Here is a 17213-nt window from a genome sequence, read left to right as displayed (position 1 = left end):
AGCGAAAACACAGAAGAGAATTTGATTTTCGCATAGACTTCGCTATATATGGGCATTTACAAGCGAAAGGACAAGAAGTATACGATTTTCGCTGTGATTTCGGTTTATATAGATAGGTGTGCGTCTATAAATGGTAAAGAATTGTTATTGAACAGAATTTTAGGTGGGGCAATGCCCCAGTTGCCCTATAGGACGAGCCGCCACTGATTGATTGATAGACTGGTTGTGACAAAGTGCAACGTAATAGGTATATGGTCGAAAAATACCAAATAATCTTTAATGTGATGTCTTTGCGGTCGCCCAAAATGAACATGTTTGAACTTTCCGCATCTTTCAAAATGGTGCGACGTCATAATGTGTGATATTTGATTTTTCGCAGCCCTAGTCATCGTAGGACGTAAGCATAATAGCATACGACACTGCATGTAGGATAGGGTTGGTTTTTGTCGGATTGTACATCCGCCATGACCTATTACTCGCGATAGCGATGCATTGGTTTGAGAACAACAAGATGCACACCGACCCAATGACTCCATGTATAGGCCTACTTATGATATAGCCTGACTATCGTGTTGAAAATAGCACTGAAAGCACAACGCAAATGCCATTATCAGCATGATTATGTCGGTAAATAAAATGTTTGCGGATATCCGAGCATCAGCAACGCTTTTTTAGCAGCAGATTCCCTAGCTTCCTCTACCGAACTCATTTCATCGTCGCTCTCAGCTGTGATAGCGTCTGACATGTCTCGGAAGGCTCTGCTGCTTACGACGGAAAGATAGGCATTTCCCAAATCCACCGCAGGCTTAATCTGTAAAGTATTCGGTGATAAATAGCCCTGGATTTTTGAGGCGTTTGTTCGATGACTGGAATCCGAAGTCTTGCATGTGGTGGTCGGGTTTGACTGGCCTAATATTAAATGATATTGGGAACATTCTTCGAACCAGATATGGCAGTGTAGTCCGACTTTTCGCGCTAGGGTCTAGTTCGGGATAAAACCTCGGCGTTGCTCGCTTGAATACGTAACGATGTCAAATCTGTACTATAGTGTTCGATTTCAGTTCAGGCTGTGATCCGGAGGTGGTCATCTGATCAATAACGGAGTACTTTTTTCGGAGTACTCATAGGTTTTGCCTATACTTTCACTGCTTACTCAAGTGATTAGTTTTTAGACCACTACCACTTCTACTTAAACGGTTGTAAGCAATACTACCTTCTTTTTGCAATTTGAATTTTGAAAATTCGCAAAGTATAATTGACAGCTCTCAAGTCTAGGAATCCGACAAGATTTCAATAATGAATAATCCGAATATCCACGTATATGAATTCAGTCAGTTAGCCGACGCGTTGCAATTTCTAACCTCAAACGTGTGAAATTGCGGTGGATGATAGCCCCACTGTGACGCGTTTTCCCTCAGATAGTATTCGCAAGCTTTTCCCATAGTCTCTACTCCGGAATATCCTATGTCCACACCCAACTTCTGTAGCAGTTCTTTGGCCGCGAGCTCTTCCGATTGATCCCTCGTGTAACACGGCTTAAACGCAGCACATCAGGCATTTTTTTTCGAGAGTTAAAGTCAAACAGGCACAGAGGTAGTCAGTAACGGATTACTTCCATATTTTCGGACTATTCAAGGTCTGCGCATACTTGATCCACTTACTGAAGTGGTATGTTCTCTGAATATTTTCACTACTTGAACAGCTTTTAGGTTAAAACAAAACTTCTAATTGAGTACCAACGATGAATGTGTGGTGAGATAGCGTAGTGGTATAATCCACAGCTGCAACACCAATGGGTTGCGGGTAGGGCTGGGCAAAATCAAGTACCTGAGTGATTCGATTCTGAATCACGTATTATGCTTCGAGTCGAGTCGAGTATTCGAGTATCACACGTTATGACGTCATAACAGAATGTAATATGTCAAAGTTCAAATATGTACCTTTTATACCACAGCAAAGCATAATGCCTGTTATCCATCACGTTAAAGATGCTTTGATATTTTTCCGACCATACCGATTTCATTGCACTTCGTGACAAGGTTATGGGATGAATATGACTTCGAAAATGTGATATTTAACGTAAGCTTTGTAGCTTTGTACTATGTTTCGTATGCTTCAATGCAGCCAATCAGTGTTTTAGGCCTTCCACATTGGAAACTAGCATCAAAACTATAATTCTCGATGATAAATTACTTTCAGTAGCGAGGAGCTTGTAATTTCAGTACTCGAAAATATCGTCTTTTACTACTCGACTCGAATCATTAAAATTAATACTCGATTCACATTCGAGTACTCGAATCATTGTGCCCAGCCCTAGTTGCGGGTTCGAGTCCGACCGAGGTCGACTCCGGAATTCCCACCTAAGTGTTGGAGGTTTATCTATAGGCTCCTCCTCGCCGTCTCATCCGTGGAAGCGGTGTCTTATAAAAGCCCAGAACTGGGCCGTGCTACAAGTCAACAGATATGGAACAAAAATGAAGAAATTGGCCTGGTGTAAATGAATACCACAAACAACAACACGCTCTTTTCACTGAGAGTGTACTTCTACTTATACTTGAGTAGATATTTATGGCGCATCTTGTAATTGTAATCGAGTCGATATTCACGTCGCTATTACCACTCCTACTTGTGTACCAGCGAGGAATAGCTACTCTAACCACCTCTAAGTAAGCAACGATGTTGATTACCTGCGGTGAGTTAGCCATCATCACATCGTTACAGTCGTAATTTTCCCATGACGACTCGGACATGTCCAACGACGCGTTGTCGTAGTCTTCCGAGTGGTTTAGTTTATCGATAGCGAGCGAAACCATAGTAGTAACTTTTTTCTTCAGTTCTCCCTTATGATTGCTTAGATAACCACTCTCGAAAATGGGTAGGCTGCCTCCTTGTCGCAAACACAGCTCATTCAATGCACCTTAGTTAAGATAAAGAGTACGCTTCGGATTTTTACTTTTACGTGCATTGAGAAGCGGGTTTGCAGTTACTTCTCAAGTTCGTTATTTCCGACATATTGATGTTTGCATCGGTCAGGGCGATTCTGGCGCATTCCTCTTCTGCTGTTAGGCCACCTTCTGATTCATTGTCGCCTATCGACTGAATCTGACAGATAAACCGTCGTTGAGGAATAGGAATAGGACGTTTTTATTTTTGTCCTTGATCATGACGTTTCAGCGGCTAGACACCTGCTCATGCAGCCTAGCAACGCACGACATACATATATACTATCTCTGCATATGCATGGAATACTATGCGTGAATGATGTGCGGATGCCGTTGGACAATGAAGTTGTAGAAAGAGCCATGAAAAGCTTCCAAAGTCGTTGAAATCGGAGGTGGTCAAAAACGAACTACTTCTACTTTTTGTGGTGAGTTACTAACTCAAGAGGTTATGTTTTCAGCTACTTCCTATTCTACTTGAAAAGTATTTTGCTTAATTACTAACTGTTACAATTTGTATTCTTAAAAGTAAAGAGTAGTTTCGGGGTAAATCTGGTCAATGTGTGACACAACATATTTCCGAGGGCTGTATACCTATTTGTAGTGTCATTAATCATTGTGCTTTAGTCGAGAAGATCTACAATATCTTGAAGTTTGAAAGTAGCCACTTTCGATTAACTTCTGAAAGTAAGTGATTCCTCAACCAAATCTACTGTTTGATACGACTTAATAGCCTACTTTAGCAATGTTCAAACATTTCATTTTCTATTTTCACTGGAAACAGTTCTGACTTGTCTTGGAAACTCTTACTTCTATTTGTAATCGAGCAGAGGTTTACGCCGATACTGCTACTTGAGTATGCCTATAGCAACGCTGACTACCTTGACCACCCCCTTTAGATAGAATTGTGATCCTAATAGAAGTATAACCCTGCGTGATTCCAGTAGCTAATTTCATCCGATTGTTTTCCACAAACACTTCATGTTTCTGTCTCGCTGTTTTTACTCTGTCCAACAGTTAAACTTTCAATTTTTTTTCAGCCAGTTTAAGTCATAATTCCTCTAACCTGCAGCACAATATCTTCTCTTGCCACATCCTCTGCAATCGAGCTACATCCGTCAAGCATATCGTCATCATTGCTCGACCACGATACGAGCGAAGAATGCAACTGGGCCACGCTCATGTACATGTTGGCCGAGACCGGGTAGCAAAAGTAGCTCGGCATTTGTCCGACGGAAGCTTTGCAAAATTGGTCTAGTACGGGTTTTGCGTTTTTTGAATCGCTCACTCGCAGCTCGAATCTCTTCAGCGCCTGCAATCAAAATTGATTTAAGATAGCTTTATGCATTTACTTGGCCCACTTCTAGGCTGGCGGTTTAAAATGACCACAGGCTTACAGCATATAGATGTTACCGGCCTGCATTATCCCCAATAACAGTCTACATTTTGTGGACGCATATTCATGCTGAACGTCTGAAATGTTTATACGCAATCAGAGATAGACACTAACCAAGTACTTCTACTTTTTCGGAATATTCATGGAGCACTGTGTTTTATGACTACTTCCACTGATATTTTACACCAGTCCAGGCGAAACTATACTTTTTGGACTTTGAATTTTCTGATCTAAAAAATAGTTAATTGCCATAACGACTGGGCGAAATAGCAACTGTATGACGGTAATTAATATGCATTTGAAATGTGCAGGAACTTATAGTGTCATTAATCATTTTGCGGTAATCGCGAAGGTGAACCCTTTTTTCCACTTCAACTTGACGTAGTTTTACAGGTCTTGGAAATTGCAACATCTCATTGTAATTGAGTAGAAATTTACAGTGTTACTTCTACGCTTACTTGAGAACCAGCAATGAATTCTTTGACCACGTCTGTATGTAACATGTTACGTATACAGAATCTTCATAACATACTTCATGCTTCTTGCTTAAACGTCACTAACTGGATTAATTATTCTTATGCGCATGCGCATGTCGTAATAAAATTCGCGCGACTGGTCAACCAAGAACAAGATTGACCCAGCATATATTATACTCCACTGTTGCTACTGAAACTGTCAATTTACATTGTGACTATACGTTTTATGATGGCCATGTGGCGATAATAAGATTCACTTCAACGTACTTCATTAGCAGCTTCTCTCTCAGCTTCCTGCGAAGTGGACTTTGGTTGTAGCGAATTCACTACGTAAGAACAGCGAAAACGCACACAACTCGAAAAAGAGCCGCCTGTCATTCTGTCTTCGTATATCGGTTCAGTCGATTTCATCTGACAACGTAATTTATCAGACTGATGGACAATGTCAAGTTGACATAAACTAATAGCATGAATAACCTGCTGCTGCAGAACATTTCTCAATACCGTCTGAAAGTAACCTCCCTTCGATATTCCACCGCTTCCGGATTTACCACCTGATCCACCTATCGATGAACCTGACTGAACACAGACATGACTGACACGACTCTCACTATGACGTATAGAGCTAGATCAGGGATCGGCGATCTTGAGTATATGCAAATAAGACCAATCTGGAGCCCAAAAATATGTTTGATGTCTACGATTACCATAACACTGCATATATAGTTTCCCTATACACTTACAGTGTAGCAATTAAGAAATCGGAGACTAGAAAGAATATGACTTCTATTTTATTCACGGGTGAAACGAAGACTTCACACATAAATTATTTCCTTGATGAATGCAATGAAACCTATGCGTTGATACGAGCCTGAGCAGTAAAAGGCAGTGGCCAGATATCGTAGTGATACGTTCCTTAGCTACAGCGCCAATAAGTTGCGAACGAACTCACACCGAATTCCTACATAAGTTTCGGAGGTTTATCTATACCAAGGGTCGGCAACCTACGGCCCGCCGGCCGGATCCGGCCCGCCAAGCGAAATCGTCCGGCCCGCGACATAATAATTAGTTATCACAAGAATACGGCCCGCCGCTTCATAATGAGTTTGAATCTGCAGTGCAGCGCTGCATGAAAAAAATGCGGCATTGCTACGATATAATAGTAGCCCACATCGTATTAGTCTATCGTTACGCCATAAAACGAAGGTGGTTGAAGTAGATGATGGAGAATAGACTTGACTGGATCAGTGCTTATCAATTGGGTGTATCTCGCAACCGAAGGTGTTCCATGCTTTTTTAAAGGGTTAATCACTCTAACGGGGTGTGACAATAAAGGTGTTCTTCCTTTGCTTCGAAAACGCTTGGAGCATCTCAGACGCAATCTCAAACTATTCAATTATAGATAACTAGTCTCCGTGTTAGTTAGCCAGTCTATAGTTTGATTTTCCAGAAGGCATCGTGTGCCAAGACAAAAAACCTGAATAGTGTTTTGGCCAAAATGGTCAAAACTGTTAATATGATTTTTGTCTCATCAACTGAATCAGTTACGCCAGATATTACTAGAAGCAGAGAATCAATATGGCGATGTCATGTAGGCCTATATCTGTCATGTTCGCTCATTGAGTCGAGCAGCTATGCTTACACGAGTGTATGAACTGGGAAATGAAATATAGCAACTTTCCTCTAAAATACAAATATCGCCGACTCACAATCTTGTTATCGAAAATGGGTATCCCATCTTGCTTTCCTGGTACATTTAACGTCTGAACATCTGAACAGATTGAACTTGCAACTTCAGGAGGAAAACAACTACATACATGAGATGTTGAGGCGCATTCAAAACAAATCTGTGACTCTGGAAATGTCAACAGTACAAAGAAAATTATGCTCACTTTCCTATACTGGAGGAGAGAAAACCTAGTACCAACACTACATTTCTAACTGTGATACGAAATTTAACTACAGAATATTCACCCGCTTTTCCGACATTCCTTCTCTACAAAATGAATTCTGACTATTCAGTACTCTGTTTAATGTGGACGCCAATTACATTGCCTGAAAATTTCAAATGGGCCTTTCTGAAATGCGATGCAGTTGAATTGAATGACAAATTTCATACAAAGAGCATATCGCTGCATGACTTTGACAAAGAGTACGTTCTTGAAATTGGTCTTTATCCCAGCTTGACCAGCAATGCAAAAGAAATTGCATCGATTTTTGGAAGCACGTACGCATGTGAACAATAGTTTTGAACAATGAAATTCACAAAGAGCAAGCTAAGATCACGTATTTCGGACGTCCATTTTGAATAGGGTCTGATTATTGTTTCATCTGACTTGTTATCAGAAGTTGAAAACCTTTCACAAAGCAAGCTGCGTCAATTGTCACAATTATTCTGTGTAGTATGATTGAGATTGCAGCAATGTAGGATAATATACCGAAGTGAACTTAAAATATAGTACTAAGAAAAAATCCGGCCCGCCAAAAGGTTGTACACCTGAAATTTGGCCCGCGACTAGCGAAAGGTTGCCGACCCCTGATCTATACTCTACAGCGGGAGTCTCAAAAACGTGGCCCGCGTCGAAAGTTCGCAATGTTCGACTATTTGACAATATTTAAGTACCCCATTTCTTTTTTCAGATTTGAAAAGTCAAAATTCACTCTATACTTGCTCCAAAAACTGCAAATACTCATCAAACATCACTTATGCTTACTCTCTACCAAGTACAACAACAATTTCATTGTTTATTTTACAATTTATGTATTTATGTGATTTTTTCCATGCCAGGTCCGAATTGCTACAATAGTAAATCACATTTTCAAACCGTCGAATAAGACCTACTTGGAAATACATTAAACATCCCTATTGATGCTGCGGCTCGCGGCATCATCAAAACTAAGAAATTGCTCCGTGATGGCATCTGAGTTTGAGTTCCTGCTCTATACATAGGTTCCTCCTCAGCATCTGATCCGCCTAAGCGATGTTTTAAAACCTTTACGCCTGTACAGACCTAACCATATAGACCAGAGGTCTCAAACTCAAATGTGCTCGCGGGCCAATTTCCTATTTTTGATGGCGCCGCGGGCCGCACCACCAATAATAGGAGAATTCAATGTATTTCAAAGTAGGCCTCATTTCCGGGTTTCGAGCATAGGTCTACTCCTGATAACTAGGCTATATTGACATGTCATTACGGAAGTCAAATAGAATCAGCCTTTCATTTTACCTTCGAATGATGGAACAGATCAATAACAACTTGAACATAATGGATATGTACAATAACAATAGAAATGTGCAATCGCCGAAGAATCCGTTCGTTACAGCTGTGAAGCGTAGGCTACGACTAGTTAATACTAGCCACATTAAGTTGGCGACAATAACATATATAAAGATACCCAAGATGACACGGGATGTAACCAACTATATCAAAGGGGCAACATAATGACAATGTCGGTTGCCATACCTATATGCTTAGATATCGAAATATGCTACACGCAACGCAAGCTACGGCCTTTTAATATTTTACTATTTCTCCTACCAGTTTGATAGTTTGTTCATAGTGTCCTATATGGTGTGGACACGAGCAAATCTCACGGGCCCAGTAGAGGCTTTTGGGGTGGGAGAGGTGGGCGGTCCCCCGGGCCCCCTGGTCGAAGCCCCCCACCCCCCTCCATATTTGGATGATGCGCTTTTTTCAAGGATAATAACGAATAAACATGGAAATCCGTGTACCAAGCAAGAATATGATTCTGTACAGATGTGTCAATCATCATCAAATCTCTGCATTTGTTAGAAAAGTCCCGTATCCCGATAATCATCGCGTCTGTGCATGCGGTAGAATTACTTAGTTTTGATGTAGTCTATCCTTGCACACATGCAATAATAGACATGGCTGAATCCAGCACCTGACCGAACCTTACCGTGGTGAAAGATAAATAAGAATAAGAGATGCGAAAGGGGGGTCTGGGTGGCGTAGCGCCCCAGAAGTTACGGTTAGATGCTTATAGGGGTCCCCGGTAAGTCTCGCCCGGCTCTCCTTTCGTAGGGCCACCACGCTCAGTGAAATTGGTCGTTATTGTCACACTTTCGATTTGGTCAAAGGTAATTTGACGGTAATTTTTGACCGGCTTGTCCTGCATTAGCCTAAATTTGATAAAATGGGTATCAATGGAATGCTACCACGGTACTGATTGCGAAAATATCAATTTTATTCTGTTCGTGGCCCTGGAACTCGCCAAAATAAGCCTCAAATGTTGCATTGTAAGTGAGTTTGGTATTGTGACGCATACCATGATCAATCGCCTGCGTAACAATGGCCAATACGCTTGCATCTTGCAGTGTTCCTCGCCTGTTCCCAGACGTCATTGCAGCATCACAATACCAAACTCACATATAACAATGCAACATTCGAGGCTTATTTTAGGGAGTTCCAGGAGCACGAACAGAATAAATTTATATTTTCGCAATCAGTACCGCGGTAGCTTTCGATTGATACCCGTTTTATAAAATTCAGGCTAATGCAGGACAAGCCGGACAAAAATTACCGTCAAATTGCCTTCGACCAAATGGAAAGTGTGACGTACACCAATTTCACCAAGCCGTGAGATTTGCTTGTGTCCACACCATATAGGACACCATGGTTTGTTGCGTCCGTGGTTGTACCAAGTCACGGCAGCCCGAGTCACAAAAGACCTTCTCTGATTGTGACGTTTGACGTGACGAGTACGAGTACGAGTAATTCTACAGAGGGTCGCGCTCAAGTCCAAATCACAATTTTCAGTCACGAATCATCAACGGGTCATGTTTTACCCTATTAAACAAGTAATGTCACGTAATAGTTGATCTTCCACTGAGTGGTAACTGAGTGGAAACTGATGTATTAGTGAAGTTTGAGTAGTTTCAGGCTTCTGGAATAGTTTTAGAGCAAATTTTAAGTTCTCAAAAGTTGGTAGTAAAATATTGTCGAATACTTCGAAATCCAAAATGACGTCGCGGGCCGCATGCGGCCCGCGGGCCGCGTGTTTGAGACCTCTGATATAGACCATGTGTTATAGACTTCTACAGAAAGAAAGTTGACCGAGAGAAAATCCGACAGCTCATGCAATAATCCTCAAGAGTCAAGACCCTGACCCTGCCATAACACCGTGAACACCATCAACATCAACTTATAAATATCCTTGGGCGGAACAAATTTGACTCACAGCCTGGCCGAGATTTCTGTCACCGGGATTTCCTCCATCACCCGCCTTAGCCAACCCGTCAACTGTAAACGATTTCTTGCTTGAATCCAAAGGCTCCGCGTGGATATCAATGGTGCTTTTCCGCTTAAATCCGCGCGGTGACTGCAGTCCGGACGGGCCTGTACGATATGATGGGGCTGACTTTAATACATTGAGTCAGTTAATATACATTCCTCTGTAATAATACCTGGTACGTCATCGCAATTGTTTTCATCCATCTTGACAGTTTCGGCAGTTGAATTTTCCTCAAACGCCATCACGGTCGTCATATCAGGGTCTTGACACATCTCCGTCTCTATTAGGGCATATGCAACTTTCTACGCCTTCTGGTATTATAGCATTGTGATAATTTACAACATCGGCTCACACTAAACCTCCAAATTATGTACAGGCAGAAGTCGTCAGCAATCGAGTCATTCTCATTGTTTGTCGAAGTATTTTAGAAGGTTTTTCATACTTGTAATACTTCCTCAAGTGGTTCCTCAAGTTCTCGTTCTATCTTGATAAGCAAAACTAGGCCTAGAATAATGTATTTCTACTTCCGCTTCAAGTAGTTTTACGCGTCCTGAGCATTACGACTTCTAGTTGCAACTGGGTGGAAATCTACGGCGTTACTCCTGTCTGAGTAGCAACGAGGACTACTTAAACCACCTCTGCGTACCCTATGCCTACATCTTCTGATTTTAGGAGCCTATATATTGATTCGTGATGCCTTTAGGGTAATATTTGTGCTGTGATTACGAGAAATACATGAAATTTATCAAATGCTTGTGAATATCAAAAACTAAACACGGGTATTCAAGAGAAATGAAAACGAAAATCCATCAAGTGAAAAGGTTTATGTGTTTTACTTATGGTTGCATTTAAAACAAAAATCAATTCAGAAAAAAACACGTTTGAAACATGGCCGTTGTTCAAAACACGTTTTATATTGTTTTTTGTTTGTTTTTGTTTAGACATGACGTTACGAATCTTTAATTGTGACGTCACAGTGAAAGACAGTGACAATTTAAGATATTGGGTAGGCCTATATATAGCACTCTTTTGATGAGAAAGGCTTCTGACTCCTGTTTTAAACGGACCAAAAATATCTTTGACCCGGTGTAGATCGTTATGCAGCATTTTACGGTCGGCGGTCAACATCACCAGAACATCATTTCCGTGCCAATATACGAGCTCCAACTGTTGAACAGACGAAGAATTCGAGGGTTCAAACCATTCCATATCGTATAGGTCGACTATATCGGGTGAAAATCGTCCGCAGTACTACATTTTTGTCGAAGGTATTTACACAATCATGGCATAATTATACAACTTTTGAAAACAAAACAGTTATAAACAAAGTGTTTTAAATCACCATTTGTTTCAAATGCAACCATAGTTTCACCATATGGTGCCCTATATACTAAACTCAATGCGTTTACCAGCGTACCTTTATTCGATGAATTACTGTTTTCGTCGACAAGCACAGCCGCACAGCGTTCTTTTTCTCGGTTGAGCATTTCCGAATTCGGCTGACTAAACGTGCTGTCGGATATCGACACAGAGGGAGTATTTCCGCTGAAAACTTGAGACACGAGAATGTTCGGGAACGAAGTTTGCTTTTTAGTGTTCAACTTAACGAACGAAAGACTTTTGTTGGTTTTTACAGAGAGTTTGCTCGCCCGCGACGGAGTGGACAGCAACGGCACGAGTTTAGTAGGGAACGATGGACGATTAGCTTTCCTGTTTCGCTTTCTATTTTTTCTATTTCTCTTTTTATTTCCTGTTTTAGTAGCTGGAATATTGGTAGTCGATGGATCCATCTCGGTTGAGAAGCTCTCTATCACGGGCGACCTGAGTCTGTCGAGCTGCTGCTGTATGAAATTCGCCTGTAGTGAATGAAATACATTTGATCTGCCTATATACACATCTAAACAGAGATGAAACGCGCGTAAAACCATAAATTGTGAGCATATGATTAAAATAAATTCTCTAGCATTGCATATTTTATTGACCACATAATTCTGCAACGTCCAACATAACATGAAATAAGTCCTGCCCACTGTAATATAGATTTTATAAAACTGAATGGCCGGTGACAGCAGATTCACTAATATATTGTAAGATATCACTTGGTGAAGTAGCGCAGCTCAGAAAGCCTGTGAAATACATGAAGAAGATTCATCTTCTTTAAACTGGTTGGGAGGTATTTGCGATATCTTAAAATATCAATATAGCCTACACAAGAGGTGCACCTTTTGCGATGAAAGCCAGTCGAGGTTAATAAAGAAGTTCCTCAACTTTTTCCCGAGTACTTAGTCGTTTTAGACTGCTTTCAGTTTTTAGGCATATCTACATATAATACTTGATAATTTGAATAATATAAAGTAGTTATGGGATATATTTGCATTACTTTAAAGGTGAAATTGAAATGAGAACTGCGTGAAATAGCATCCGTATCACGGAAACTGAATGTATATTTTTCATAAAATATTTTTGAATAATATGTACCAAGATTGCACCTATTTGTATTGTTATTATAAATTTTTCGCTGCTCGCGAAGGTTCATCTTTCAATATTGAAAGTAGCCACCGCCACAACTTAACTGCTAAAAGGATGCGAACCCTCGATCAGATCTATTTTAATATTTACGGCCTTACTTCTACTTGTACTTGAGTAGAATCACTGACTACTTTGCTCATCTCCGGTGAAAACTCATTTTACCGTCTCACTCTTACCGTATTACTCTTATAAATGTATTGGTCGTTTGTGGCTATCCTACTCGCCACCTACGGAATCATGAAACTGATTCTAAGCTTCGGGTGCTTACCTTCCAATAAAGCATGCCGATCTTATCCTGTGCAACAGAATATTGCGTAGCCATAACCGACTCCAAAGCCGTAAGTTTTTCCGTTACTTGCTCGACATCAACTGCAAATTCGACTTCTCCGGAAGTGAGAAACTTTCGTAAGCTCTTTACCATCTATGTATGTTTACAATAGTTGTGGATTTTCAAAAAATGTCAAATTTTAGATATACTTACTTCTCTATTTGAAATCATGGCAGACACCGAAGGCACTTCGTTAAATTGCTGGAACATCATACGCTCTTCCAACACGTCGAAGCTAGATTTTATTGCGGCTTGTGTCGAAAATTGAATCGATTTTGCCTGTTAACACACTTACAAACACAGACATCATTCTCAGCTACAGTATAGTCTTGATTGAAGAAAGACAAATATGATACAGTATTCACAAACTGATTACCATTGCCCACACAATGGCAGAGGCCAGGTCACGCCACGCCATCTTTAGTGAGTATATCATGAAAGGTTGTTATGAATAAAACGCTTTCCAGAACCTGAAGCCAAGTTGTTGTAATAGAAACGTTATTTGCAGGCGGTACATACCGTTTCGAGGTCGTTCAGTTGGTCTTCGAATCCTGGAAACTGCGAGAGATGATAGCAAAGAATCTCATCTTCCAATAGATTACTAATTTCGGTAAAACATTTCTCAAGTTCATCATCTGTATATTCCATGCGGGAGTTATGCATGGTGCCATTGCGGATCTGAGCAAATATAGAGTACTTGTAACGTAGGCTTACCATACGTCCTCTTTTAAGAGGATTTGTCCTCTTTTTTGACTTTTTTGAAAGTGTCCTCGGAGGACGCCCTTTTGTCCTCTTTTTTGAGATTTTGTCCTCTTTTTTGAAAATTTAGGTCAGATTTAGAGGAAATTGCGAGTGATATGCCGCAAATTAGCACAGAAGTTAAGCTCCGGCGGGTATTTCGGAGTGAAAACCGGGGATTTAATTTAGCTCCCTTTTTTTTTTTTTTTTTTAGTCAACCGATCACGAAGTGGGAAAAGTTTACCGGTTTTTGAGAATTCTTCTCCGGTTTTGCATGTCTGAACTTTCTGAGAAAGTGTCCTCTTTTTACATTTCCAAAATATGGTAAGCCTGTATTGTAACGGTACTCTTTGATTGTATCGGGTAAGGCCTTAATATTGCTATGAACGATCAGCGTCGCCTAAGATCCCTTTTAAGGGCGGAAATAATAAAGTTAGCTGATCCGGAAGAATGCTAATCGTGTGATCAAATACTGCTAATCCCGACGCATAAAGTTGGAAAAGGTTACGCGCGATTCTAGGTCGAGGTGTCCCGAGTTTTCAATCAAGTCGCGTTATCTGTTGCATCATAATGCGAAAACGTGCTACAAGCTGTCAGATGTCAATTGGTAGAATGAAACAGCAGCCGGCTGATAACGCTACTGCCAAGTGTCACTGCAATAGGTAGGTAGAATTATCATCATCGCGAAATGAAAGTCGTGTCCAATTCATACGGTACAGCTAAGAAACGGATTATAGAATATTGATATCGCTCTGCAATGGCGGGTACATAATTCGTTGATTGTTTTGTGAAGCCATTACTTATAGGAGGAGACATGATCGGAAATATTTGTGCGTAGGAATGATACGCAATGTATGCAGTTTTATAGATAACTAGTTATTTATAGTTTGTTCCAGTTTGTTAAATCATGAGATTAACACTAACTTTATGCGCCGCGATCAACCGGTTTCCTCAATCCTGGGTTGATAAATCATGACGAACGCGATAATCGAGTTTATTGCTAATCCAACTTTATTATCTCCGCCCTTAAATTTGCAAGAGCTTGGATAACTGTGCTGAAATGTGTACGATTTACTATTAGAATTGAGAATTCAGATCTTTGAGCGAATAAACGCTCTGAAAGGAACTCTGTCCAAATCTTTTAATCCTTATTTCTCAGTACGAATCATATAGTCGATGCAAATATATGCTAACAATATAATATATCTAATATATCATATCTGATGTATCAACTGTTCTGCCAGTCAAAATAACGAGTAGCTAGAGTTGCAATATGTAACCTGTATCACTTTGTGCACCTGCGCAAGATTCGTGACGTAATTCCTGAACGGGGTGAAACAGGTGAATAAGTTGAGCATCCCAGTAACGTCCAGCGATTTGGCTGACAGCAATTCACGTCCTGTCCCGGTGCCTCGCGGCATATAAATCTGTTTGCGACAGATATAAAATAGTTCCAAGAGGATTCCACAAGATATTTTTGTATTGATAAGGCCTAGTGCAGCGGTGGTGTTTCTTATGGTATTACATTAATATTCCTCACATGGTGTCCGGTCAATACCGAGAATGCTATTACCGAGAAGGACAATACCGAGAATGGACATTACCGAGAAGGACAATACCGAGAATGGACATTACCGAGAATGGACAATACCGAGAATGGACATTACCGAGAATGGACACCACCGAGAATGGACATTACGGAGAATGCAATATATATATGCAATGTAGGCATGTTATGCATATGAACAGGTCGTGTGTGTGCATCACGGCGTTGCTACATTCGGTATCGATTCTCAGGTATAAATTTTTCGACAACGTCAGTTACATTACGCTATATTCTTGGCATTGGCCATTCTCGGTAATGTCCATTCTCGGTAATGTCCGTTCTCGGTAATGTCCATTCTCGGTAATAGCATTCTCGGTAATAGTATGGAACAACACCGGACATGTATCAAATATTGTTTAGGAGAACATCGATGACAGGTGTTATTACGCCACGTCGATGCATTAGTTGACCGATGACCATGGATCTGTATTTTAATGCAGATGCAAATTGCAATGCTTGAGGGATTTATGGTTAGGGATTTACGATTCTCTCTGGCTGAATATGAATTTGGACTCTGACATTTAATTTCTAGTATTTTCTAATTTTCATGCGACTTTTCAATAATTTCAATTATCATCGCATTTTCACTTGGACTCGGATTCGAATCTTGTATGTAGAAAAGGATCTGGGTTTCAAAATATTACATCCGCTCATCTCTTGCGGCATAACTACATCAGATTCTGGAATGGGGATATATGACAATCAATCTAGACAAGCAAATTTAGGGTTACATTAGTAAAAGAATATTCGTCAGCCACATAGCGTAATCTATCTTAATTTCATGCAGTACATACGAATTGCAAGGAATGTGTCGCGATAATGAGTCACTATTACTGAGCGAAATCGCCACATATAGCTCTGCTGACTTTAGAAAGTTCACTAGAGTGTGTGGCTTGAGAGAGTCTGCCCAATCGCAGCAATGATATACGATATAGCTATTTTTTAACGTATACGTTAGTAACAGCTGAACAGCGGCCTTACTGAGCTTTTAGCACCTAAGACATAGATAGGCATATTAGGCATATAGCCGATGACAGTATGTAGACTATATTGTTGTCAGATTATTATATGTTCTATAAAGACCCATACGAAACAGTAACAGAGACATGATGAAGTAAGTCAATGAACTACCGATATATCTATCGTAATTGCGAGTGCATGGCATCAGTGCATTTACCTTGGCTAATTCCCAAGCACCTTTGTCCGGACAAAGCCACTTCGATACATCGCTGCGTTTCCATACTTCCGCCTTAGAAATACGCTGACGATGGTGCTGGAGCGCAACGCGTATCAAATCATTATGACTGTCAATCAAGAAGGATACTAATCGCTGTGCTATATGTAGAACAGTTGGCAGAAAGGTCGCTCATTGTAGCGCGAACCTGTTGGCTCCGTATCTGTCTCTCAAATCAAGTTGAAAGTCAACCAGCACTCGATCCACTAGAGGTGCCATCGTCTCACAAGTCACTCTGGAATACACGAAGTGTTAACGGGAATTTATTAGTTTCGAGTGCTGTTCTGAACATTGGGGTCGATACCAGGTCAATATATGCCTACCTCAATGCCATGACGACGCGAAGCCAGTTCTTGTAGTGTTCGTTGTTAAATATTGCTTGGACGCGTCCTTCGGAGGTAGTGAGATCAGTCTTTAACCCTAAGCACGGACTTTCACCGAGACAGAGCTTATTGGAATCAGCATTTTTACTTGAAGATATATCGCTTTTGTTGTTTAAATGAAGCTTGCGAGAAGACGGCTGTTGTGATGACTTTCGTAGAACTTTGGATGAACTCCGAAATAATTTAAAACCCTTTCTTATCTTTTCAGTTATTTTCCCGTACATATTGCTACAAACATTGATTATATTATCTACTTAATGCTATCAATCCAAGACCCTACCCTAACCCGCGAACAACCATAATTCTCCGCAAGATGCCGAATTTGCAG

The 17213-nt window shown here is 40.6% G+C and overlaps 1 protein-coding gene across 5 annotated transcripts; it reads right to left on the bottom strand.

The window, feature by feature from the left end:
• Positions 1–556: 556 nt before the first annotated feature.
• LOC145437161 (uncharacterized) lies at positions 557–17211 on the bottom strand. 5 transcript variants are annotated; one of them, XM_080314338.1, is made up of 17 exons: positions 16826–17211; positions 16651–16737; positions 16446–16572; positions 14943–15089; positions 13444–13602; positions 13078–13203; positions 12865–13017; positions 11485–11923; positions 10240–10347; positions 10014–10171; positions 5289–5390; positions 5079–5222; positions 4006–4251; positions 2988–3102; positions 2688–2917; positions 1362–1535; positions 557–811 (listed from the first exon to the last, which is right to left on the bottom strand). In XM_080314338.1, exons 1-17 carry the CDS (start codon positions 17107–17109, stop codon positions 620–622), a joined length of 2991 nt encoding a protein of 996 aa, XP_080170464.1. In that variant the 5' UTR covers positions 17110–17211; the 3' UTR covers positions 557–619. The 5 variants fall into 5 exon arrangements, with proteins under 5 accessions (XP_080170464.1, XP_080170466.1, XP_080170465.1 ...); XM_080314340.1 differs by having other exon boundaries at positions 13444–13482; XM_080314339.1 differs by having other exon boundaries at positions 14961–15089.
• Positions 17212–17213: the final 2 nt, after the last annotated feature.

The sequence above is a fragment of the Botryllus schlosseri genome, chromosome 4 (assembly GCF_051294905.1).
Source record: "Botryllus schlosseri isolate E-star chromosome 4, Bs_hap1, whole genome shotgun sequence".
Lineage (NCBI taxonomy): Eukaryota > Metazoa > Chordata > Ascidiacea > Stolidobranchia > Styelidae > Botryllus > Botryllus schlosseri.
The sequence above is the reverse complement of the archived record's forward strand: the minus strand, read 5'-3'. Positions and strand labels throughout refer to the sequence as shown.

Excerpts from the sequence above, each read along its gene's own strand:
- LOC145437161 (XM_080314338.1), bottom strand. The coding sequence starts at position 17,109 with ATGTACGGGAAAATAACTGAAAAGATAAGAAAGGGTTTTAAATTATTT. Across the intron at positions 11,924-12,864 it reads TCGGCATGCTTTATTGGAAG|GCGAATTTCATACAGCAGCA; the intron begins GTAAGCACCCGA and ends CATTCACTACAG. Across the intron at positions 5,391-10,013 it reads ACAGAAATCTCGGCCAGGCT|TCAGGTTCATCGATAGGTGG; the intron begins GTGAGTCAAATT and ends GTCTGTGTTCAG.